This window comes from Lissotriton helveticus, chromosome 6 (assembly GCF_964261635.1).
Source record: "Lissotriton helveticus chromosome 6, aLisHel1.1, whole genome shotgun sequence".
NCBI classification, from domain to species: Eukaryota; Metazoa; Chordata; class Amphibia; order Caudata; family Salamandridae; genus Lissotriton; species Lissotriton helveticus.
This window is the reverse complement of record NC_136067.1, coordinates 698,499,264-698,525,815: the sequence shown is the minus strand read 5'-3', so window position 1 is coordinate 698,525,815 and position 26,552 is coordinate 698,499,264. Positions and strand designations below refer to the sequence as shown.

The 26,552-nt window shown below is 44.9% G+C and overlaps 1 protein-coding gene across 1 annotated transcript in view; it reads right to left on the bottom strand.

Moving 5' to 3' along the window:
- NT5E (5'-nucleotidase ecto) overlaps positions 1-26,552 on the bottom strand; it is a 649,764-nt gene that overhangs the window by 13,768 nt on the left and 609,444 nt on the right. The window contains exon 8 of the mRNA XM_078648160.1: positions 14,729-14,929. Coding sequence (XP_078504286.1) covers positions 14,729-14,929 — 201 coding nt within the window. The remainder of the gene's footprint in view (positions 1-14,728; positions 14,930-26,552) is intronic.

Below are 26,552 nucleotides of genomic sequence, written 5' to 3'. Positions count from 1 at the left end.
TTAGGGCTGAGAGAAGCCATTTGTGATAGCCCTCTGCCATCTGATCTACACTAGTTTGCTGAATGTCAAGAGAGTGAGTTAGTAGGGAGTTAAGAAAGGAGACTCAGATTTTGTTCCAGGCCCGAGATTTAAGGTAGGGTTTCAAAGTCCTGGGCATCTAAGATCTCAGATGACCGTTAACTGTTTACAGCTCAATGCCAAGAAAACGGAGGTCCTTATTGTTGGTAAGCATAGCATCCTCTGGGGCGCTCAGTGGTGGCCTCCAGAGCTGGGTTCAGCTCCCATCCCGGTACCCGAGGTTAAAAACTTGGGTGTCTGGTTAGACCCCGCCCTCAGTTTCTGCGGACACACAAAAAAAGTGGCTGCTACATGCTTTGGTATTTTGCGTGGGCTCAGGCCAATCCTGAAATTCTTTGATGCCCCCACTAGACAGTTGATAATCCAGGCCACCATACTCTCGTGGCTTGATTACGCAAGTTTGCTCCTGTTGGGGGCCAATCAGGCAGAAGTTATCCGGATGCAGCGCGTACAGAATGCGGCGGCCATAGCCCTGGTGGGCCTACCTAGGTTCTGTTCTGCGAAGGAAACCATCCGGAAACTCCATTGGCTGCCCATGGCTCAAAGGATTGAGTTTAAGACTCTATGGGCCAGATGTAGGTGTTCAAATACCGGTCGGAAACGGCCGAAAATACCGATTTTCGGCCGTTTCCGACAGGTATTTGGACATTGGTATGTAGGGGCATGTAAAATTACAGAATCGGTAATTTTACCGATTCTGTAATTTTACCGATTCGGTAAAATACCGAATTGGTAAAATTACCGATTCTGTAATTTCAGATGTAGGTAGCACTGTTTTCAGTGCTACAAGGGTTTAAGAATTCTTAATTTACCACCAACTAGTAGTTGGTGGTAAATTAAGAAAACCATTAAAAAAGCATTTATTTTGCTTTTTAAACAGTGCCATGTTGCAGAGATACATGCCCTAAGGGCATGTATGTCAGCAACATGTGCACCCATGCACAATTCAGGGGTGCAACAGGGTGTCAAAGTGAAACCCTGCCACCCTTCAATATTTCCCCCAATTACCGAATCGGTATTTACCGATTCGGTAATTGACATTGATTCCTATGGGCCTGGAGGCCCACAGGAAACAATGGCAGTTACAGACTCGGTAAATACCGATTCATTAATTACCGAATCATACCGATTCGGTAATTAATTCGGTAAATATACCTACATCCCGATTGCCAGTTCTTAAATACCGAATCGGTATGATTCGGTATTTAAGAATCGGTAATCTGTGATTACCTACATCTGGCCCTTAGTCTTTCCTTCAAGATTCTTAAACTGTCCTCTCCCCAGATCCTAGAGCATCTTCTCACCCCCTATGTCCCCTCTCGTTCTCTGAGGTCATTGGGTCAAAATCTGGCTACAGTTCCACGGTTCAAACGCTGCAGAGCGGGAGGGCGTTCCTTCCGCTATCTAGCGGCTAGGCTTTGGAACTCGTTACCAGCTCACATTCGCGCCCTAGATGATTTGCTTACGTTCAGAAGGACTATTAAAACCTATCTTTTCCCCCCTGGACCCTAATATACTGCCCCGCTGCTACTTCTCTCTGGTTTTTCTTCTGTTCTGTATTTGTATTCCTTCTGCCAATCAAAGCGCCGGCAAGGCCCTTTGCTGGGGCAGCTGTGCGCTATAGAAGTCGAGATAACATAACATAACATAACATACTACAGCAAGATTATCTGTCCAGGTAAGTGGTAGGGTACCTGAAAAACTGATGTTGGGATTATTGGTAGATATTCCGTCCAACAAGTGCCAGGCAATATGCATTGGTCCTTCTACTATTTGTACCAGGCCTTGTCCTGACATTGTATCTGTCAAGAGTTCCATGTCAGCTTGATTTTCCAGATGGTAATTAAAATCTCTGAGAACGGTGAAATCCTTTTTTAGTGTGTAGGATTCCAAAAGCAAGCTGAATGCACCCAAAAATTGCGCGTTTGTCCCTGGTGGCTGGTAGACAAGCAGGCCATTAAAGGTTTGAATAGTAGATACTTTGATGTTAAACACAATTGCTTCTGTGCCTTCAAAACTAACTGATGTGAACACAGTTTGCAGCTGTTCCTGGTGAAAAATGGCAAGTCCACCACCTCTCCTGACATGTCTGTTGAGGGGAAACACCCTAAATCCTGATGGAGTAGCCGCAATGAATTCAGGGCCAGAATACTCATCTGCCCAAGTTCATGTTACAAAGACCAGGTCAAGCCATTGATGAATGATCAGTTATGCACCCTCAAAATGATGCTTAACTAGTGATCTCGAATTGATGAGGGCGCAGCGCAAAGTTAAGCCCTCAGTGAGCAGACTCAGAGGCCATGCCGGTGAAAGCCCTCCCGCAGTCACCCCCTCTGCAGTAGTTTTTGTTACAGACTGGACACACCCTCTGTAGCATGTCCACAGGGCTGATCACATGACGGGCGAGGGTATTGTTAATCGAGCTAAGATTTAGCAAGGCTTCATGAGTATACCTCATCTGCTGTAGGCCTCCTCATCCACCGGGACCAGAAGGACGGGCCCTGGCCTAGGCACGGACTGGTGCACACAGGTTGACCTTTGGAGCATCCACTGCGCACGTCCGCTGCGCGTTGGTGACATCTTTTCTTTAAATCCCCAGCAGAGGCAGTGCCAAGTAACAACTGCACCATTAACCTCCCAAAATGGCAACTGTAAGTGGGAGGCTTGAGAGAATCAGCCATCTGCTCTCCCTCCGCTCAATCACCGCAACAAGCACTGAGGTGGACCAGGGAGATAATGGACCAGTCGATGTTACACCCGCACTGCAGCAGTGGTAAGTAAGAGCTCAAATAAGTTTACAGAACAGTCAAGTCACTGAATTGACCCAAGTATGAAAATTAAAATGTAACAATTAAAAAGTTAAGAAGCAGCTAGCATCAAAATAAACACCAATTTAAAAGTTTCAAGAAAGCGCTGGCAGAAGAGGGAGAAGACACCTCGTATGCAGCTTGACTCAACTGCACGTTGGCGCTATCATTCGTTTAAATCCCCAGCAGAGGCAGTGGCAAGAAAAATTGTACCTTTAACCTCCCAAAATGGGGACTGTAACTGGGAGGCCTGAAAGATTCGGCCATCTACCCTCCCTCCTCTCAATCAGCACGACTAGCGATGCAGTGGACCAGGGAGATAACGGACTGGTCGATGTTACACCCGCACTTCAGCAGAGGTGAGTAAGAGCTCAAAGAAGTTTGCAGAATGCTCAAGTCGCCAAATTGACCCAAGTATGAAAATTAAAATGTAACAATTAAAAGGTTAAGGAGCAGCTAGCATTAAAAAACACACCAATTTAAAAGTTTTAAGAAAGCGCTGGCAGAAGAGGGAGAGGACACCTTGTAAGCAGCTTGACTCAACTGCGCGTCGGTGCCATCATTCATTTAAATCCCCAGCGGAGCCGGAGCCAAGCAACAAGTGGTGGACTGGGAGCCTCATTTTACATGGAGGGCCTCCAAGGTGGTACAACCAGTGCTGCAATCCCTGAGGTACCCCTCTAGCTTACATGCCCTGGGTAGCTGGGCACCTTATACTGAGGACCTACTGATTAGTTAGCCATTTCTATTTCAGTACAGCCCAAATCGACATACACTTTAGAGTCAGGGCACTGACATTGAGGTTTTGTTGGCAGGCCTCCGTTTTTGTGTCACAAAAGTGATGTAAATCGGTGTAAAATCTTTTTTTCCCGATTTACTTTCCAGTGCTAAACTGGAGTAAAGGCCAAGCACATAGTCCACTATTTCTTGCTTTGGTTCTTTGAGGAGTCATTCCCACCCTTCCTTAACCTAGCTGAGAGGACCTCTCACAGGGTGTACAAAGAGCAGCTCAAAGCGACTGAAGCCAATTCCATTTTGGGGCACCTCCCTTTAGGCAAATAGTAGACATGAGAGGAGGATGTCTCATCTCCTTCAAAGTTTCTATGGTAAACCCGTGATCATGCTTGTTATGGCTTTGTTAAACCTTTCAAGTAAAACATTCCCTTTGGGATGATATGGGGTGCTGAACTTGTGGGTCATACCATAATCATCCAACATTGCCTTCAGATAGGCAGACTTGAAATTCGATCCCTATCTGAGTTGACCTCCTTAGAGAATCCCAACCCTGGTTAAGATTCCAAAGAGGGTCCTAGCCATTGCAGAGGAAGTGATTGCCCAAAGCGGAATTGACTCATGATACCTAGTAGTGTGGTCGACCACAACCAGGATGAACCTATTCCTTGAAGTTGTGGGAGGGCCCAGGGAACCAACAATGTCAATCCCCACCATTTCGAAGGGCTTCCCCACCATTGGTAGTCGTATCGGGGAACCTTTGGCTTGCCTCCTGCCATGCCACTGGCTTGGCAAGTCACAAAGAAGCAACAAATCTCAATGACCTTCTCAGCCATCTGGGACCAGTAGAAGCAATGTACAAGCAGGAAAGGGGTGATCCACAGTAACATCTATTAAGGATATTCAATGTTTACATTGATTGTCAAGTTTTTACATTTTCTAGACACTCCTGTTACTTCACTCCATTGTTGCTCCAATCACCACATTGACTCAAAAGGGCACCCATCACCCTATGTTAGGGGCGCTGAGCAAGAACACAACCTAGCACTTTAAAAAGAGCTTTGACTGTTGCACGTATCCTACCTCAATTCAGATTTGTCTGAAGTTTCGGTTGTTGGGATAGATTTATCAGCTCCAGCCAACATCACCACCAGGACTTAACTAGAGTCAAGAACTGAAAATGTATATCAGGCAGGATTGAATTTGTGCAGAAAGGGAACATTCCTTCACAAAAACAATCCTTTGAGGCTTTTTGCAGCACACATGCAAAGAGGCAAAAATGAGGAAAAATAAAGATATTTCTCCTCATTACGCCTCTCCTAGGGAGGCGCAGCATTTTAACACATTTGAAGGACTACCACTCATTGTAAATCTGAGAATGGGCCAAAATCTATGGGTGGATGACACCTATGCTCCACCTATGGAATGTCTCCCTAGGGCAGAGTAACGCAAGACAGCCACTTGTGCTGCCTTGCGTTATTCCTGATTTAGCCCCTTCGCTGCTTCTGTCGGCCAATGGCCGTCGAGCGCACTACCTCAGTTGTGCTGCGCACATGCGTTGGCTGACACAGACCCGCCCACTCCGCTAAACCGCCGCACCACGGCAGAATTGCTGCTGCGGTTAAGCGGTTACCAAGCACCGCAGGGTTACGCAAGAACACAAATTCTTTGATAAATATGACCCTAGATATTTATATTCCTGTACAAACTCTACAGCCAAGTATCCTTCAATGGTGTCACTCACCTCAGATGGCTGATCATCCTGGCAGCTGATGCCCTACATATCTCACCGCGAGGCCTTTCTAGTGAACAAAACTCCAACAATACATTAAAGATGGCTTTAAATCTTGCTGCCCTTCATACAAACAATCAAATCACAACAAAATGTTTGTAACTCAAATGATGCTCAAGCCTTTGACAGAAGTACAGTTCTTCTAGTCATCATATAGTCTGCCTATAATCTGTGACATTTTGTACTGTCACAAAAACTCTCAAATGTGCTGTAACTAGCCACTGTGTGTTTCAAAGTGCTGGTTTGTTTGCATGAACAAGTTTATATCTTATTCACCAACAGAGAGCCTCAATGTAATGTTATATCTAATCGGGATCCCCAAGGGATATTTGCCCGCCCTATGTTATGGCCTTGATTGCAACGAGCTGTGTGCCGGCCAACCTGGAGATTTTTAATACCTCAATTGCCAGTGGCGATATTCCCATGGCATGGAAGGAAGCCCAGGTGCGATCTATTCTTAAGAAACCATCAGCAGACCCCGCAGTCCTAGGCAATTACAGGCCAATATCACTACTCCCTCTCCTAGCGAAGATACTGGAGGCTCATATTAACACACAATTGAGCCAGTATCTTGAATCCAATAACATCTTGGACATATGGCAGTTCGGCTTTCGGCTGGGATTTGGCACAGAGACAGCCATTTTAGCAGTCACTGACTCCATCAGGCGGACGTTGGATGTAGGTGGATCGGTGATGCTTATCCTTCTGGACCTCTCCGCAGAATTCAACACTGTCTCACATCGACTGCTTGCGGAGAGGTTACAGGACTGTGGGATCAGTGACCTGGCCCTGAAGTGGCTGATCCATGTTTTGACCGATAGGACACAACAGGTCATGATGGGCCCTTTCAGGTCAAATAAGTCTTTGTTGGAGAGGTGAGTCCCACAGGGCTCATGCCTAAGCCCTACCCTCTTCAATGTTTATATGGCCCCGAAGGTTAGAATAGTACGGCATTATGGGTTTGAGGTCGTCTCATATGCAGACGACACTCAACTGATTTTCCCTATTGGGAGGAATTTGGCGGAGGAAAAAGTTCGCTTTTCACAAGGAATGCTGGCTATTGCAAAGCAGATGGCAGATTCCTGCCTCCAATTGAACCCAGGAAAGACAGAACTAATGTTCCTGGGGAAAAGACAGGATCTGATATTGGACGACTGGTGGCCAGTTGAGCTGGGCAGTGCGCCAGCTCCCACGGATTCAGTAAAAAGCCTAGGAATACAGTTGGATCAGAATCTGTCGATGAAGAAAAATGTCAGTAACATAATGAGTTCCTGTTATTATAGCCTCCGGCTGTTGCGGAAAATGATTCCATATCTTCCCCTGAGCCACCGTAGGACGGTGGTCCAGGCTTTAGTAAACAGCCGGATGGACTATGGTAATGCTTTGCTGGCAGAAATAGGGGACACGCAGTTAGCAAAGCTCCAAGTTATCCAAAACACTGCCGCCCGGATGGTCTTCAATCGTCCCCCTGGCACACCATCTCTCCCTTTACTGAGGGCATTACATTGGCTTTCAGTCAAAAAGAGATCCTTCTTTAAGACATGTTGTCTAGTTTTTAAAGCTATGAGGGAAACCGGCCCAAAGTACCTACAAAATAAACTCTGCAAATTAACCTGATGCTGTAACTTAAGATCTAATGGAAAGGCTCTTCTAGCGATTCCATGCATACAACGGACTCGTCTGGGAGGTAAAGCTTTTTCTTTTGTAGGCCCCAAATATTCGAATTCACTAGCAGAAGTTTTGCGTAAGTCACCATCTTATTTGGCTTTCAGGAAACACCTGAAAGCCTTTTTATATTGATGTCTCTTTCCGGCTTTGTTGTTCTCGGCAATTGGTCTAGGTAGCGCGGAGATACCCCCGGGAGATTCATGCGGTTTATAAAACACCAATAACATAACATAACATATTCAATCATTCTCCTTATGTGACTCTGGGCTAAATTCACCAGTTGGCACGCTCGGTCAGTTGACCAACAGAGTGAGTAAGCCTAGTAATGGAACAGTGCCTCTGTCACCTTAAGGAAAAAGAGCAGAACAAAGTAAACCTCGGGATGCCTAGTGGAAAGGTACAGTTCAATTCTCAACACAGTTTCCTCACAACATCAAGTATTTTCGGCTTCTAACATTTTGACAATCTGATATTAGCCATCTCTTTTTCACCCATGAAGGATCTGTTGGCAGCCCTGTACACTAAGCATGATTGGTTGTGAGACACATAACAAAAGTCAAGGTCACTTACAAAAGGTACACAGAGGATAGCCTCTATCCTGATCCAGTCTCGTTTTAGGAAGTCTACCTGATTTGTTTGGGGGGGGGGAGTGTTATGGTTTATCACTAGTTCACTCCTTATTTCATATAACTTTTTCTAGTCAGCTGTGTGGTCATTCCTATGTCAGCAAGCCTGAAACTTGCATCTCAGTGAAGTATTCATCTCATTCTTCATGTGTCCTTATTGAAATTGGCTCCTCTCCATCTTCTTAAGTGTCTGACAGGGACTCAAATGAATCACAAGTAGACACAGTCTTTGATTTTGGGGCGCTTCCAGGTCATCTGCACTATGCTTTGAGCTAGAAGGGCCAGGCATCTGGCTGAGCGCCCCTGAAAGTCATTTGTGCAAGCTTCTTATTTGGTGCACATTTGTCTGTCTGCTTCGCTAATCTGCTGCTCAGGTTGCTCTGGTTAGACATCCAAGCAGTATTGTCAGAATTTATTTGGGATGAACGGATTTTCGAGTTTGGCATGGACAATGTTTACACAATGCAGAGCTTTAAGGCACTTCTGGTGATCCTAGTGTATGGAGTTAGTGGCTCCTTTATGCAGACATTGATTGCGGCATCAGCTGCCAATATCATGCCACAATGGTATCTGCACAGGCTGGGTTTGTGCACATTGTCCTGGTTCACCATTGGTGCCACGTCTTGGTCTCAAGTGCGGAGGTCATTTATAATAGTTTCATGATACTTTTGTTGTTCTCCATTTCCTCTCTCAAGACACAGAACTTCTCTGTTCCTTTCTTCAGCTTCCAATTCTTCGAAGGTATTGTATTACAACTTCTCTAAAGAAGCTCTTCTGGACCCAGCTTAATTTTCCAATTTCACGCCCATATCTCTATTGTTTGCACGATTAAAACTTACGAAATATGCCATCTTTGATCAGTTCAGAAATGTTATCGAATCCTCAAATGCTTCTGTGGATTTCAGTCCAGTTTTCTCGTGTACATGTAGTACGATGAAAGTACTAATCGGAGTACCTCATGATTTGGGCACGATGCTGACAGCAGGAGTGTCACAACCCTGGCACTGCTCGATAGTGGTCTTTGACATCATGGTTGGACACCCGTAAGAGATCATAGTGATAAACACTGTCATTACCTGGTTGAAATCTAATTTATTACAAAGTTTCCATATAGTAATACTACTGCCTTACCTGTTAGCTTTTTCAGGGGCTGGCACTGTCTCTCAGCCAGTTAAATGTCAATGCCTTGCTTTTGATTTCATTCATGGGCTGACAAGCCTTTCACATCTAATCTATTCCAATGATACAGAGAGATTCATTAACTTGCAGGGTAAGCTGAATGTTGCAGCTGCACAATTCTAAGAGTATGCATTAGAAACAAGATGCTGGGGGCCTCATTTATGGGAAATGTTGCATCGATGCATGAAAGCAGCAATGCTGTGTAGAAATAAACATCTAGGCAACTGTAATGGCTTGTCATACAGAACAAATTAATTAGAGGCTAAAGGCTATTCTCAGAGCTATGGTACCAAAATATTTTATTAACATTACATTAATTTATATTCTAAATTAAAAACAAACGTTTAATAATAACAAAGGTTAAAAATGACCCTGACCGGGGCATACAATACATAAACATCAAGATATATATACATACAACAATTCAGGGATTAAAAATAAAACATAATATAAAAAGAGGTGTGGCACAATACAATATCTTCTCGACGTGCGTTTCGGCGACCAGCGCCTTCTTCAGGAAAAGCCACAAATTAACTTTGTTGATATTAATATAGAAGCTTGATATTTTCTAACACCTGGGTGGAGAGAGGGTCATAGCTCCCAATTTCTTTTTAAAATAAGGATCAAAAGTTCCAAGTTCCTATATATGGAGTCTTCCGATGATATTATAAGCACAGCAGATTCAATCATGCGTATCCTCGTGCGTATCCTCGGAGTAACAGGATATGTAAATGATTACTTAGGTAAGTAATGTTTACTTTTATAAATATGAACAAAAGGATAATATAAAAGCTGTCTACAAGGTCGTTCCGGATATAGCTTCGACTTATATAGTCAGGCCCAATAATCGTTAGGAGCGGTACCACAATCTGGAGTCGGAAGAACCGCTTTTGGTCTCCACGTTGTAAGGCTGGATAAATAGTTCAAATGCTATGGAGAATGGTCCAGGAAGCATTAACGTGGAGACTCAAAATCGTAGCGGGAACCCAAGCAGTCGGATAAGAACGCGATAGAAAATCCTCAATGCAACACTTCTCAGTGCGCCCTCCTTGCGACATGAAGGATGTGCTATATTTACTGTATGATGCATCATGTCGCAAGGAATGACAGGGCTGGGGTGTGTCTGAAAACAGACGCAACTCCAGCAATGTGTCCTTTCACATGGGGCAATCCCCATGTGAAAGGGCCTGCGTCACCCTTATGCCATGCCATGAGGCCATGAGGCAAGCGTAAGGTTTTGGCGAAATGGCATCCTAGAAGTGGTGCAGTGAAATCTTATAGACCCTTTCTTGCAGGGGAACGCCCACCCTGCATACATTATACCTGACGCAGGTATAATGTAGTGCTGGGGTTTATGAAGTGACGCAACTGCTTAGATGCATCACTTCGTAAATATGGCAGAACATGGCGCATTACTTATGCCGCCACTGCATCATAGAAAGTGGCCCAAATGTGGCGCAAAAGTGACGCAAAAGTGGCACAAAAGTGACACAGGGGCTCATAAAAAAGCCCCAGGATGTGCACCCATTTGGAGAGGCTTAGCACAACTAAAATTACAGGTGTGAATGAGAAGCCTACTCCCCAAATGTACTTAATCCGGCATCAGGTCATCGGCAACTGCCCAGTTGAGCAAAGAGTTTTCATCTGTTTGAAGATCTTTGCTTTTCTGTACAAAGTAACACGGTTGTACCAACCTGCTTTTAACTCTTTGAACCCTTACAAAAAAAAAGCATTTTTTATTCAATATTACTTCTGTCCAATATGTCAATATGGCAGGTCATGGCAGTTCTTGACATATTGTCTCATAACTTGATGAAGGCAAATACAAGCATGTGGAGAAGAAACTCTCAAATTGTGAAACATGCAGGTAGTTTTAAACGTGGTAACAGTTTAGTATGAGAAAATCCAACCATGTCAATGCCTTGCCGAGGGCCTTTTCGTGTGTTTTGCGGGTGGCACAGAGAATGCCATTTAAAGTTTTCTGTCTCAACCACTGCTTCATCTGTTGGTATTTCCGACAGGGTGTACGTTATAAACCCATGTGCTAGTCCACAAGTCCTACCTTCTGATCCAGCTTCCATTGACTATTGACTAAATGTGGTACCTCTGTGTGCCAAACATTAAGGTTAGAATGGGCCTGTACTGTGCTGGTACTAGACTCATGCAACAATATGTCTCTCGTCCTGCATGCCTCAAGCAACTGCTGATGTTCTGCAAGCAGTGACAAACAACGGTGCAGCCGGGTCCCATCACTGAAAGTAGTGTCTGAACTTTGCATTTCTTGCTGCTGTCAGTTTCTTGCGCTCTTGGTAGTTAACCAAGTAACCAGGTGGCTGACCAGTATCTTCAGAAAGCTAGACGAAGAGCACAGCGCACTCTTAAAAGAGAGACATGTTTCATTAGTCATTTAGCCTCCTTGAAGATAAAATGCAAGAATATTGAAAGAAACTGGAGAAAATCTTATGACTCCGACTTCAAATTCCAGTATAAGAAGGCCATAGACACTATCATGATGAAATCAAGCTAGCACATGCCAAATACTTTGAGGATAGAATTAATATGGCATCTAACTCTCCTAGAGAACTTTTCAAGATCGTCAACTCTCTGACTACTCTAGAGCAAGGTGTCTCCGCTCATCAATCCTCAAAGGAGAGATATAACGAGCTAGTCATTTTCCTTAAAAACAAAGTAGATAGTATCTACAATTCTCTACAAGGGAACAATAAAGACGGACTGGTATCACTGTAGGATAACCTTGGTAGCTCAGACCGATCTACAGGAGCTGACCATATGGTGCAAGTAACAGTGCCAATATTAGATCACTTTCCTGCTTCGAGAAAGGAAACTACCGGTCTGCTCTTGCAGAATATCAAATCAGGCTCTCCTCAAGACCCAGTACCTCCACATATCCTACTTCAGGGTGGGGACATCACTCTCTCCACTACAGCCGAGCTTCTATCTTTTACAACCGGGATAGTTCCTAAGATGCTGGAATAGTTCCTAACATGCTGTACTTAGATCCTTATTGAAGAAGCCCCATCAAGATTCCAATGTATTGGGGAATTTCCGCCCTATCTCAATGTTCCCCATCTTGGGACAAATAGTGGAAAAACATGCCAGTCACGCCCTCACACAGTTTCTGAAGGAAAACTAAATATTGCACAAGACTCAGATGGGCTTTCAGCAACAACACAGTATGGAGTCGGCTCTGCTTGTGGTCACCGAGGAACTTAAAGGGATACTTGCTCGGGGGCACCGCCTCAATTCTGCTACTTGACCTCAGCGCGGCTTTCAACACTGTGGACCACTGCACATAGGTTGAAGGAGGCTGGCATTCAGAATAATGCCCTTCAACGATTCATCTCTTTTCTAAATTACAGATCGTTCCAGTTCATGGAATCTACCTACCTATCAGTTACTCTGCCAGTTACATACGGAGTCCCGCAGGGCTCCACGCTTAGCCTCACATTGTTTAACTTATGCATGTGTCCACTAACCTAAATTGTTCAGGAGTTCGGCCGATCAATTGTATCATACACGGATGACACACAACTTGTAGTGACAGTTTCTGAGGGCCCCAACTCCAATCATTTCCAACTGGTATCTTGCATGGAAAAGCTTGCCCACTGGATGGCCAGCTGCAGCTTAAAGCTGAATGGTGATAAAACAAAATTGATGTTCATGGTATATAATCCCTGGCCCTGGACTATAATCAGCTGGCCACACGACCTGGTTAAACCTTGCATCCCCAAAGACTCAATAAAAATCCTGGAGATGTGGTAGACCACTAACCATCAATGGAAATACAAGCAAAAAAACTAGCAGCTACTGCTTTGGTATGCTCCGAATGATCCGCAAGATCTTAACACTTATTCCTGAACAGACACGGCGAACTGTGGTCCAGGCTTTGGTAGTCTCACGCTTGTACTAGGGCAACTCCCTGTATCTGGGCTCCCCAAAATATGTGGTGTACAGATTGCAGGTAGTTCAAAACGCGGCAGTTAGGCTACTTCTAAAAAAATACCCAGACAGGACTCAGTAAAAGCCTCTCTGAAACAGCTGCACTGGCTGCCCATCCAAACCAGGATTAAATGTAAATCCCTCTGCCTGGCTCACAAAGCTATGAATGACAGGGGCCCAGTCTTGCTTAGGACTCATATCTCCCCATATGTGCCTAAGAGGTCCCTTAGATCATCATCAGACCACCTCATGAAGACGTTGAAGATAAAAAGGTCAAGATGGGTAGGAAGATCATTCTCATACCTGGTTGCAAAGCTTTGAAATTCCATGACCAGGGAACTGAAAATGCTGAAAGATGAAAACAGCTTCAGAAAAAAACTGAAGACATGGCTGTTTCCATCATGACTCGCGAAGTCTTCTAACTACCACCTCCTCTCCTCAGCGCTAGGAAGCCCTTGGGCAGCCATGCGCTCTTTAAATCCCTTTAACAAACACATCTCTTAAATTGTTATTAGAGCCAAGCAACCATTTGCATTAGATTGCTTTAGAAACTGCTTAAGTATTACTTAGTTAAATTGTTTAGCCTCGGTTTACATGAGCAACCTTCATTCACCCTTACACCAAACTTGGAATAACTTTTTAAATGTCCATCTAAAAAACAATAGGAGGCAACCCAAACCCACACGATAAGGGAAATACAATACGCAACCAGACCTAGATCTTCACATTTTTTGACCATCTACAGAACTTCAGTCTTCTACATAAAGATTCAAGGTTTGGTATCCTTTCCTTGATATAAAGGTTCCTAATGCCCAATTGTACCAAGATTATTGATATTTTCTATAGATTATCCCATTTCCAATCATCAAGCTCCATACACCTTCCATTTATTAAGCACAGTACGCAAACTGGTTTGCCAATACCAAACACATGGTAAATTACTATGGATTTACCTTGTTTGTAAACCACAGACTCAGGCCTTGCTGAATTTAAAAGCAAAACAAGAGGAGGGAGCATCCTACTGGTATTATGTGATGTATAATAACTGCCATTTGAAATAATGTGTCTCTTCAGTAACTACTTTTATTATTATGTGACATCAAGCAAGGACAATTATTCATCTGATATATATAACTGATGGACGATACTGGCTAAAAGTACTACACAGGTATGCCCCTGAGCACCATTAGACTATGCAATTCTATCAAGCTGCAGGAGGACCTCGAGGCCTGGACCACTTTGTTGGAGAATATGCCCACAGGTCTGGATGGGGATGAGGAACAGGAAGAGCAAAGCCAGGAAATGGAATCCTCTGCTGAAGAAGGACACACATTGGTTGCAGGGGAGGTGGAGAGAACAGCAGAGGATACCGCGGGATCAAGGTGAATGGCGGGACCAAGGTAAGTGGGGAGGGACGAGCTAAGGGTGCAAACCAGCTAGCGAGCGGGACGGGACATAAAGGTCTACATATGTGGGGGCCCCATAACATTGCATTGGAGGCAACGGGGATGAAACCACTGAGGACGAGGCCGAAGGAGAAGAGAAACAGGACTGCCTTTCTTGGTCTGTATCAGTACTAAGGAATACGAGGAAGGGAGGCAAAACGACTGTACCATTACTTGTCAATCTTATTGTTTTGTTATTGTTCTCTTATTATTTGATAGTGATTCATGTATGAATGTATGCCATTTGGTGCGTTTTTCTACCGTGCGCTATTGTTGGAAAAACTGTTAATCGAAAACCAATAAAAAGATTTTATACAAAAAAAAACCTGTAACTGCATAATCTTCCATTTACAAAACTAAGAAGCGGCTGGAGTAATGTATCAAGAGCTATATAAAACGAAATTATTATTATTATTAAATCCTTTTAAGAGATACACTTACCACTGTCATGCTTCAAAGTCTCGTTCTTGATCATGCCGAACCCGTCTCCGCCGCCAGCAATATAGGAAGGTAAGATAACTTTGTAAACCTTGTCAGCTTCCAAAGGCCTGTAAACTGGCACGCGGCACTCAGTGCAGAGAGCAGCTATTGTGACAACTCTGTTTCCTGGTTTTCTTGTGAGATCATAGACAATACGGATTCCTTAACAAAAAAACCCAAAAACATAAAATTGAGTGCAAAATTTTCGACATGGCTCACTGCTTTCGGTGCATGAGAAGCTCTAATGGCAACCGATGAGGAATGGAAATCAAATATAATGCAAGAAGAACACTTTCCTCAAAATATATTCTGCAAATCTGAAGACTTATGCAAAGTCCCCCGTGTTCAGAAGCTAAATAAATTCGGAAAAACTGCAATTAGGTAACAATACACACATGTTTATTGTCATCATGACCACATTTTTGGGAACTAGCGATCTGATTGTAAAAGGGTTCATAAGTGCTTAGACAATAGTGTTGATCTACAGGGCCTACGGGTACCATGGGTCCACTTTAACCCGAGTAATGGCTGTTTGTTGCTAATGAACCGGGGGGCGGGGCCTCAAATACCTTTCCAGCATTAGTGGGGCCAGGCCACCCATGGTACACAACTTTTGACTTTTTGTGCCATACTTTAGGTGTATGGATTTTTCAAATTTAGAAGGTGAAATACCGTAGGATAACAATATGGGAAGAATGTAACAAAAGTATCAAGTTTGAGCAGTGTTTGTATACCTTTAATACCAAAGCGTAGCTCATGTTTACAAAAGATCAAAGAGAAACTAGCCCTCTAAACCTATCACAGATGTATGACTGCACAAATAATGAAATTAAGAAGAAAGCTGAGACACGCTTAGGAAGGAAAAACTAATGACGAAGGCACATCTATAAAAACCGAGAGAAATCACAATATTTTATGATGTATTGAATTTTAGCAAATTTGACTTCAGGAAATCCTACAGTTATTTCTCCCTCTGAAAACAAGCACATTTTGGGCACTCCTGTTCTTGAAAGCTTTCTAAAAAGATCTTTATAAAGTTCTGTTTTCATTAGCCAAGACTGACCTAGCTCACCAAGCCATGTTCTAAAGAAGCATATGTGGCACAAACTAAGCAAGATACGCACACATACTCATGATAATATGTTCTTATAAAAAAAGTTGGAAGTAATGTTTGGAATTGAGGAAACACATTTAAAATGGAACTCCGTTTTTTTCATCTATCAGGTGGAAATTGTTATAAACTGTTCAACTAAAGAGCAACTAATGTTGGGCACCATACTGAGGATCAACTCATCTGAATTTGTGGTTCTAGAAATGATCTGGGAAAAATGTGCATTTATTGTATATGAGTGCATAGTAAGTGCTCGCATTGCTCAAGGCACTTATTAAGTCACATTCCCGAGGGCAATTAACATAAAAAGCTACCCATTAATGACTGGTTTTAGACATGGCAAGTCCGGCGCAGCGGCCAGGGTGACTGACGCTGGTTGCTGGGGATCACGGTTCGATCCCTGGCTCCTGCGGCAGGGGTCTGCCCAGCACCATGTGACTCTGGGCAATAGCTCGCTTAATCATCCTGACGGCCCCCAGCGCCTTGACACCTTGGGGTAATTGTTTGCGCTTTACAAATACTGGACTCCTTTACTGGTTGAGAAAGCTCATCCTTGTAGTTTTGTCTCATAAAGCTTCTGAGTGTCTTTGGATCAATGCGTCAGGATCCATAGAGGTGTTGCAAGAAGAGACTGACAATAAGGCTCAGGATCTTCCTAGGGTAAGATGGGAAGTCATTCACTCTAATAACAGTACTTGGTACACTGGAAAACATCTCCATTGATGTTGTGAAATAAGTGTTAAAACAGTGAATGCATATAAATACTGCACTAGATTTCAGCGGCTCTTGATGTTGCCCCAAAATGTTTGGATCCAAGGACAATGCAATATCATATGGATAAAAGTACACATCATAACGCAACCAAATTTCACTAAACATTTACATCAGCAGCTTTTAACACCTTGACTTCTGTGGACCCGCTTACAGCTTTACAGCCCTTGCAGCCACAAACCTTGGGGGCACTTCGATTACCAGGAGCCTTTGCGGCCGGAGCCTCTTGCATCATTGGCAAGTGCCTGGAGGCGCTTCAAATCTGGGCGCGAGCTCCCGCTGCGCGGGGCCCACTGACAGCTTTACAGCCCTTGCAGGCACAAACCTTGAGGGCACTTTGATTATCATGTGCCTTTACGGCCGGAGCCGCTTGCATCATTAGGAAGCGCCCAGAGGCTCTTTAAATCTGGGTGCGGGCTCCCGCAGGCCGGGCGCACTTACAGCTTTACAGCCCTTGCAGCCACAAACCTTGGGGGCATTTCGATTACCAGGAGCCTTTGCGGCCAGAGCCGCTTGCATCATTGGAAAGCACCTGGAGGCGCTCTAAAATCCGGGCGCGGAACAAGGATGGACGAGGTCCAAGGAAGGGTCTGTACAAGGGTTTAAAGGGATGTCAAGGTAGAATGCTTGATGTGTTTGGGCCCTTGACAAAGTTCTTTGACATGTGTGAAGAACCCTATTTATAGGAGACTGCTGTTAATGCCTTTGAGCTGCATCAATGGGTACAGCGAGCTGTGTGTTTATTGGGAAACACTAATGCAGCTCTATGTTCAGAATGGAGGAAGAGTGTCCTTATGAAAATAGACCCAAACCTAGCTGAGTTTGCAAATAAGTAGTCTGGGCAAGACGCCAGTGGTTTGCTCTTTGTTGATGAGTCTGCGAAGGAAATGGAAAAGCGTGCCAGCACTTGTAATTCCATTCAGAATGTGCAGAAGGATATTTAAAGGTTTTTTGGTGGGGCCGGGAGAATGTGGGGACGATTTCCAGGCTGCTGTTTTTAGATCACGCAAGCATCATTCTTGCGAGGATACAGACTCTCGAGATTCAAAATAACTGGATTTTATCCCCAGAGTCAAAGGGGAAAAGGAAGTTCTAGAGGAGACAGAAGGACAGAAGGACAACAAGGTATGATCAGAAAAAGACCCTTTGTGTACTCCATTAAAACTGGGTGGCAGACTAGCCCATTGTTTTGAGAGTTGGAAAGAAGTAACTGTAGATCCATGGGTTTTGCAAATGGTACAGGGGTACCAGATAGATTTTGTGGAGGTACCAAAGCAGGTAGGATGGCCGAGATCCCTAAGATTCTTAAAGGAGGAACAGAAGATGGTAAGTCTGGAAGTAGAGGAACTGGTGAAAAAAGGAGAAATAGAGAGAGTAGAAAACATTTCCATGGGTTTTGTAAGCCATTTTGTTTTTGGTGGAAAAGAAAGACAAAGGGATGAGACCTGTTCAAAGCCACAGAGACTTGAACGATTAGGTTCTATAAAATCACTTCAAGATGGAATGTATTCATATCCTGAGAGATCTGTTGAGGAAAGAAGACTGGTTGAGACATCTAGATTTGAGAGATGTGTATTTGACAGTCCTGGTTTGCAGAGAGTAGAGGGATTTTCTGAGATTCCGTTGGTAAGGGGTGATGTGGAGGTTCAAAACTCTTCCATTTGATCTGACATTGACTCCTTGGTGCTTCATGAAGGTGATGAGACAATTGTGACTTAGCTTCAGACAAGAGGTGTTTGTTTAATTGTGTATTTAGATCATATTTTAATAATGGCAGAGAGCAAGGAGTTGTCTCAGGAGCAAACAGAATTAGCTGTGCAAGTACTGGAAGACCTTGGGTTTGTAGTGAACAGAAATAAATCTTTACTGGAACCGGCTCAGGAGAAAGGTTTATTGAGGTTTCAGATTCAGACATTGGAATGTATGTTGAGATTACGACTGGACAAAGTGAAGAAAATTCGCAGGGCGATAGAAAGGCTATTGTTGTGCGAATGGATAGCATTACGTCAGATAGCAAGGATGCTGGGTGTGTTATCATTGACAATTCAGGCCATTTTTCTAGCCCTTTTACATTATCGGGCTTAGCAGAGGTTGGAGGCCAAATATCTTTGCAAGGGCAAGAAATGAGTTATTCTCAGAGGGTGTAGAGACAAAGGGGTGTTTGAGGGGAGGATAGGAAATGTGGAAGCTTGGAATGGAAGGGCTATTTTCAGCGAGTTTCGGGATATAGTAATATAGTTGGATGACAGTCTCCTGAGTTGGGGAGCAAAGTGTGGTTCTCTTAAGACTGGGGAAAAGTGCACCTTGCGGGAGAAGGAAATGCATATCAACTATCTGGAGTTGTTGGCAGGTTCTTCTACGATAAAGAGTTTTGTCAGGAATCAGGTGAAATGTTGTGTATTACTGAAGATGGACAATTTTTCATCAGTAAGGTATGTGAACAAATTAGGGGGCCCATGATTGAACATGTTAGCAGATTTAGGCAAGGAATTTTGTCATTTTTGTCTAGGAAAGGATATTAGGGTTACAGCACAGTACATGCCCAGGTTAAGTAACACAGATTTGTTGCTAGTAGCTCAGTTGGCCATCCCAAGTGTGGTATCCGATATCATGGAGTTATTGATAGACAAATCAGTTCTAGTGCCAGAAGTTTCGAATCTGCTTGCAAATGCAATGGGGGAGAGTCATGAACTAGTATCACAGGTACAGTTGGGATTGATGGGATGGTGGATTTCAGGAGAGCTTGGCAAGTGTCAGGTTTAGAAGAGGTACCTCTGAAAGAATCCAAATAATCAGAAACATGAATCTACCTCAGACACAGAAAGAAATCAGAATGTTTCTTGGAGTTGTCGGTTACTGCAGGCAGTTTATTGTGGGATTTGCAGTCCTAGCTAAACCTCTGATTCAAATGACAACAAAGAGAGTAAAAGACCCAGTAGAGTGGGATGATGAAAGCATGACTGCTTTCTTGAAGCTGCAAGACTGTCTGTGCTCAGCTCCAGCTTTAGGTATGCCTGATTATTCAAAGGAATTTGCATTGTTCTTTGATGCACGTGACAATTGTGCATTATCTGTCCTGTCCCAAACTCATGGTTTAATGAGACTTCCTGTCGCAGATTTTTCATCCACACTGGATCCCGTGGCATCTGCATTGCCAGGATGCTTGAAAGCAGTAGCTGCAACCTGCATGTGTCTTGAGCAAAGTGAATCCATTATTATGGGACACCCTGTAACTGTGTATGTCCCACAATCAGTGGTGATTCTGTTAACCAGAACACGTACTCAGTATTTGACTCCTAGTCGGCTGACTAAGTATGAGTGAATTCTTCTAGGTGCAGAGAATGTGACCATTGCCAGATGCACTGTTTTAAATCCAGCTACACTGATACCTGATTCACACTTCGCAGAAGTGAAAGGGAAAGTCGGGCATGATTGCATCGACCTCACAGAGTACAGTGCTAAGCCCCGACCAGACATAAAAGAGGGGCCATTGTTAACTTTTGAATATGAGCTGTTCGTGGATGGCTCATGCATGAGACATTAGGAAGGAGGATTAAGTGCTGCTTATGCTGTATGTACTTTATGGGATCCAGTTGAAGCATCCTATTTACCTCGAGTCAAGTCTGCACAAGTAGCCAAATTAGTTGCATTGACAAAAGCCTGCAAATTTGGGAAAAATGTGAAAGTAAGCATATACACTGACAGTCAGTATGGTTACAGGGCTGTGCATGACTTTGGCCAACTCTGGATGCAAAGGGAGTTTCTGACTTCTTCGGGTACTCCTATTAAAAATGGACATTATGTAAAAGACTTAATGGAAGCAATTCAATTACCAAAAGAAGTGGCTGTGGTCAAGTGTGCTGCGCACCAATCTGGAAGTGACAGAGTGACAGCAGGTAACCAATATGCTGACCAACTAGCCCAGCATTTTGCCAAACATAAGATGGCAATAAATAAGAAAATCGATGCACATGGAAACAGCTGCCAACGTATGTTGCTTGAAAGAGTGAAAACATGGGAAGAAGTGAGAGATTTGCAAAATGAAGCAAAAATGAAGGAAAAGGAAGAGTGGGAGAAAATAGGATGTCGGAGAAGGGCTGAGGATGGTGTTATTGTTTACCTTGATGGGAGACCTGTGTTACCAGATTGTATGCTTGCTCCTATGGCTAGGATGTATCATGGAAGTTCACACATTGGTAGAGACGTGATGATTAGGCAGTTCAGACAGAGTTGGTTCAATGCGAGATTCAGAAATGTAGCAGAGAGTTTTTGCCCGAGGTGCATAACATGCCAAAGAATGAATCCTAGTAATAGAAATGTAGTATTACCAGGAAAGATTGGAAAGGCTGAAGGTCCCTTCATACGACTACAGATTGATTTCATCCAATTGGTCCCTTGCCGAGGACTGAAGTACCTCCTTGTCATTGTCTGCCTGTTTTCAAAATGGGTGGAAGTCTACCCTACCCGCAGAAATGATAGCATCACTGTAGCTAAATTTCTACTGAGGTTACTCATACCATGTTTCGGTTTTCCAGTAACGATTCAATCGGACCGAGGGTCTCATTTTAATAATGACATAATTTGTCTGATCTGTGAAGCATTCCAAATTGAGCAAAGGCTGCACTGTGCATACCGCCCAGAAGCTTCTGGAGTGGTAGAACAACTGAATGGCACAATCAAGTCACGATTTGGAAAGATGTATGAATCTACCCGATTGGAATGGCCTGATGTTTACCTCTTGTTCTGATGGGACTCAGAAGCATTCCAGACAGAAATACAAGTTTGAGTCCCCATGAGATACTCATGGGAAGAGCAATGAGGCAAGCATGGGTGCCAGGACACAAGCTGATAAATATATCTCATGATTTAGTGCTCAAGTACTGCAAAGAACTGGCTGACCAAGTGCGTTCTATCTCTCACCAGATTGGGGAAGACACTGTCGCCAGACAATCAGCTCCAGCACATGATTTGAATCCTCGTGACTGGGTAGTGATAAAGGAACATACTCGAGAATCTTGCCTGGCATCAAGGTGGGGAGAGCCACATCCACCACAGCTGTAAAGTGCAGGGGAGTTCCAAACTGGATCCACGCAAATCATACCAAGATGGTGACTGAACCTGATGAGGTAGGAGCTGAAGGTTGTGCAGCTGAGTGGTCTTGAGAAATTGATCCCGAAGTAGTTGATGAAGAGCGACCGGGCATCAGTCAGGATGAATGGATTCCAGTAGTCGATATACCTGCAGAATTTGTGCGAACCAGAAGTCAAACTTATCTAGATAGACAGGGTGATAGTGAGGAAGAGTTAGGAATAGAAGAAGGTACTCAGATTACAGAAACCCAAGCCAATAGTAATTCTGAGGAGGACCAGCTAAGGAAAGATCAATGTACTCAGATATTTGAAACTCCAGCAAGAACCCCTGAGTCTGAGGAGGGACAGACAGGTATTAGGGCAAAAGCTCAGGCAGAAGACAATCAAGAAATCAAAAGACCTGAGCAGGACCAGATAGGGGTAGACAAATGTGTTCAGGAAAAAGAGAGCGAACAAGGTCAGATTGAAACTGAAAGTCAAAGTCAAATACAGCTAACACCTGAACAAGGTCAGATTAGTATCCAGGCAGAAGAAACAAAATTAAGCCCTGGACGAAGTCAGATAGAGAGGAATTCCAAAGCTGATGAAGAACAAATAGTGCCACATCTAAATGAAAATAAAAGAGCAACTGAAGAAAGTCAAAGCACAGTGCCAGCTAAAAGACTCAGAAAGGGAGATAAGTGGCCTAGGTTTGTAAAAAGATTGAAACTTCGCCTTAAAACAATAAATGAAGAACCAGAGCAAGTAAATGAAATATCAAGCCAAGCTGGACCATCCAACGTGCAACCAAGAAGGAGAAGTCCACGTTTGAAAAGACTGAATAACAAGTTCAAAGGACCTGAGTGGACCTATGTCATACTTGAAGATTTCGAAAATCTAGAACTGAGTGATGACAAACTGATTGTTGATCAGACTGACGAAGAAGTGGGACCAACTTGAGAAAACTTCACAGGTTTAAGTCTGTGGAAAAGTTACAAAGAGGGGATAAAGTCTCCTTAGTCAGAAATGGCTGATGATAATGTTAACGGAAGACCGAAAAGAAATTGTCTAAAGACATGTTGTAGAATATGCACATGTAGTATATTAATAGATAGTTATAGTATGGTTTGGATTGACATTCGCTATACCTTATCTAATCAGCAGAGAAATGCAGAATAACACTAATATACCTGATCAAGTAGATACACATACACATGAGAAAGCAGTTAGGCTTAAGCAACCTAGAGTAGGTTTAGAAGCACCAGATGAGGGAGATTTACATTATACAAGAGCTAGAAATAGAACTCATTTAAATGTATTTGCTAATTTGTTAGTACATTATGTAGAAGCTATGCAAATTAGTGATTGCTACGTGTGCATGAAGTTGCCCACATCAGTAGCTGAAGCGGTCACTTACCATCACTTACCTCTGACCTATGGTATTTCATGTAGCATTTTAGCTAGTTTGTTTTTATAGAAATGGAATATTGCAGTATTATTATTCTAATTTTGATGTGGTCTTTTCTGAAGTTCCTTTACGCAAAAATTTGAATCGTATTTCTAGTACTAGAGACTCTACACATTTTATGGGAGATTATTTTCTAACAGTAGGATAAATACACATAGCTGATCCTAAAATACAGGAAAACAATCTAACATGTACATTACAGGAGAAAGAAAAGATTTTTCTAGATTTAGTAGAGAAAAGGAGACAGGATTTCCATAAAAAAGCCACTGATCATAAACGAAAGATTCCTAAAATGGGCTGAAAATAAAGAGTTTACCTCTAATGGCAAGACTCAAGCTGCTATGTTTCTGGATTTCGAAAAGAAAGGGAAACTCTGTCTCCACAGAGAGAAAAACGATTATTATAACAACATGGGGGATGGGGTTTCAAAGATGGAACTGAACCAGTTTATCCTGGAATTTATTACATTTGTGGGAATAGGGCGTGTTTTAAATTGCCTGATCATTGGTATGGGAGTTGCTATTTTGGAATAGTATTCCCAAAGGTGTACCATGTGGAGAAAATCACTAGAAGCAATGAAGGAACTCATGAATTAACTCGTAGTAAAAGAGCATAATTTTCTGAAATAGTAAGTGATATATTTAGTGCATTAATACCTTCAGTGGGAGTGGTTCTGAACACTCAAAGAATTTGAAAATTGTCAACAGTGGTGGATCGCTTATCGACTGGCACTACTAGTGGATGGGGCGTGGCTATCAACATGGACGTGAGCTTGCTAGCTCCGGCTGCCATCAACGATCCGACAAGCATATTGGCGACCCTGAGTCCCGATGATTGACCATTTCAGATATTTGGCGATCCCTGCGCCTCCTGGTTGCTGGTAGGCGCACTCCGGGAAAGTGAAAGTCCTGTTTCCCGGGGAAAACTGAGAGCCTGCTGGAAGCCGGGCAAGCGCACTAAGATGGTGCCGGCTACGTGGTAACGGCAACTGCGGCACCGTTGGAGGCTCTGCGGGCCCTGAGACACGTTGTGCCTTGAGTGGCGCTCCCCGCTCTGTTGGTTCGGGAGGCGGGGGCTGCCCAAGACCCCTGCTGGCTGTGGGGCAGCCGGCGGAGTTCAGCCCCGAACCCCGGATGGAAGAGGAGAACTGCAGAGGCTTCGGGGCCGGCCCGCGGCCTGCTGGGCCCCCAACTTCTAGCGCAAGGTGAGTGCTCCCGAGGCTGGGGATGCCGGGCCGCAACCGCCACGCAGGAAGGTAGGCGGGAGGACAGAGACGAGTGCCGAGGCCCTGAACGCTGTCAAACAGCCCCCCTGGGCCACCATTTGATACAAGGGGGGGAGCAGCAACGGCCGGGACTGGAGTGGGGCTGCCCTCGCGCTGCAGCAGAGGACTCGCTGGGGCAGGCCCCTTCCTGCCGCCTCTCCCCCCTGCCTGATCACCGGTTCCTGGGCCAACACAACGCATGCATTGAGGCCCCCCCCTGCACGACAACGGGCAATAGACACAGAGGAGTTTCACGAAGAGGGCCCACGCTCACCAGACCCCGATGTGTGCCGAAAGGGGGAGGAGAGCCAGCCCTGAGGACAGAGGCCTCCATGGCTGACGCCTAGGGAGAGATAGGTCGGAACCCAGACCTACAGAAGGCAGTTTCCTGTGCTAGTTGCTGGCGAAGACCCCTGAGGAGCCCTGCTTTATTAGTGGTATCTGGAGCGATCAGCGGAACAGCGTGGAGAAGGTGAGAGGGTCGGAGAGTTGGAGTGCTGGTCAGGAGCAGGGACTGGATCCGAGAACTGCGGCGACCCCCCCGTGGACAGGTGGTCTGGCGGACAGTAGAGAGGGGGGCCCGGTTGACTGTGGTTAGAAGGTGCTGGGGTGAGCTGCATGGATCCGCAACCTGGGCTTTGAGACCCCTTGGACGTGGACACGGTGAGGGGGTCATCGCCTCCCGCAGGGGCCTAAAGGTGAAGAGTGCCTTTCTGCCACCCGTGGTGCCTGGGCAGCCGTTGGTACTGACAGGGGACAACTGGGGGCATTGAGGGCGGAGGTCGGTGGCACATGCTACTGGGACCCTTGCACGACTCTGGCCCAGAGCAGAGGGGTCACTGTGGGGGAGAGACAGTAACACAGCCCATGATGGGCAAGAAGAATCTGGACCCCAAACCCCCTAAACAGGGCACCCTAGACAGATATGCCGTGGCCCCTCCTGTGGCGGAGGGGAACCGAATGGAGCAAGATCAGACACGGCCCTCCTGATGAGCGCCATACAAGCGTCTCATGAGGCCCTTGAAAACAAAATAGGGGAGGTAGGAACGGAGGTGATGCTCCAGAGGCAGGACCTCCGCAATTTAGCTGAAAGAGTGACGGCCACGGAGACCAGGATAGGGGAGGCGGAAGATAACGTGCAGGACTTGAAAAAGGGCCTGGTGGAACTACAAGCCTCACATAAACAACTTCTGTGGAAGGTGGATGACGCGGAAAATAGAGAGAGACGCAATAACCTCCGCTATGTGGGCTTTAGGGAAGGACTTGAGGGTGCAAACATGGCAGAGTTCCTTCACTCCTGGCTGCTCCGCACATTCCCAAAAGACAAATTCTCCACTTGTTTCCTCATTGAGAGGGCACATAGAGCACTGCTGGCGAGACCTCCGGCCGGGCGCGACCACGGCCAGTCATTGCCCGTTTCTTAAACTTTTTAGACCGGGAAATGATCCTCCGGGAGGTTAGGAAACTCGGGGACATCAGGCACGAAAATGCACACTTAATGATTTTCCCGGATTACAGCCACGAGGTGCAGAAGCAACAGCGCTCCTTTGATTCGGTTAAGGCTAAGTTGAGAGCCCTCCAAATAAAATACATGCTGTTATTCCCTGTAAAGCTGAAGGTGATATATAAGGAGAAAACCAATTTTTTCCAATCCCAAGAGGAGACATGGCAATGGCTGAAGGAACGCCCTCCTGTGGGGCGGCAGCTGACGGGGGAGCCGAGACCGACAGAGCGGGACCGCCCTGGGGGAAGCCCTCGAGGCTCACCGAGGATGCAGAGAGTGAGGCTGCGACGTGGCAGCCGCGATGTGGCGACTACCCCATACCCCGTATCTGGATCGTGGAGGAGGAGACGGGAGAGTACAGCCTCCCTTAAGTCGATTCACTTGACAGGCTCACGCTTTCGATGCTTGGCAGAGAAGACGTGGTCGGAGGAGGAGGAAGATCCTGGTGATACCACATCGGAGGTAAACGATCTGGAAGGGCGATCGATGCACCCCCTGGAGGCAGCCATAAAAGACATGGAGCGGGGAAATACCCAGGACACAGGGGTCTCGCAGGGGGACCCACAGGACTCTAACTCGTGATGAAGGGACAGCATGG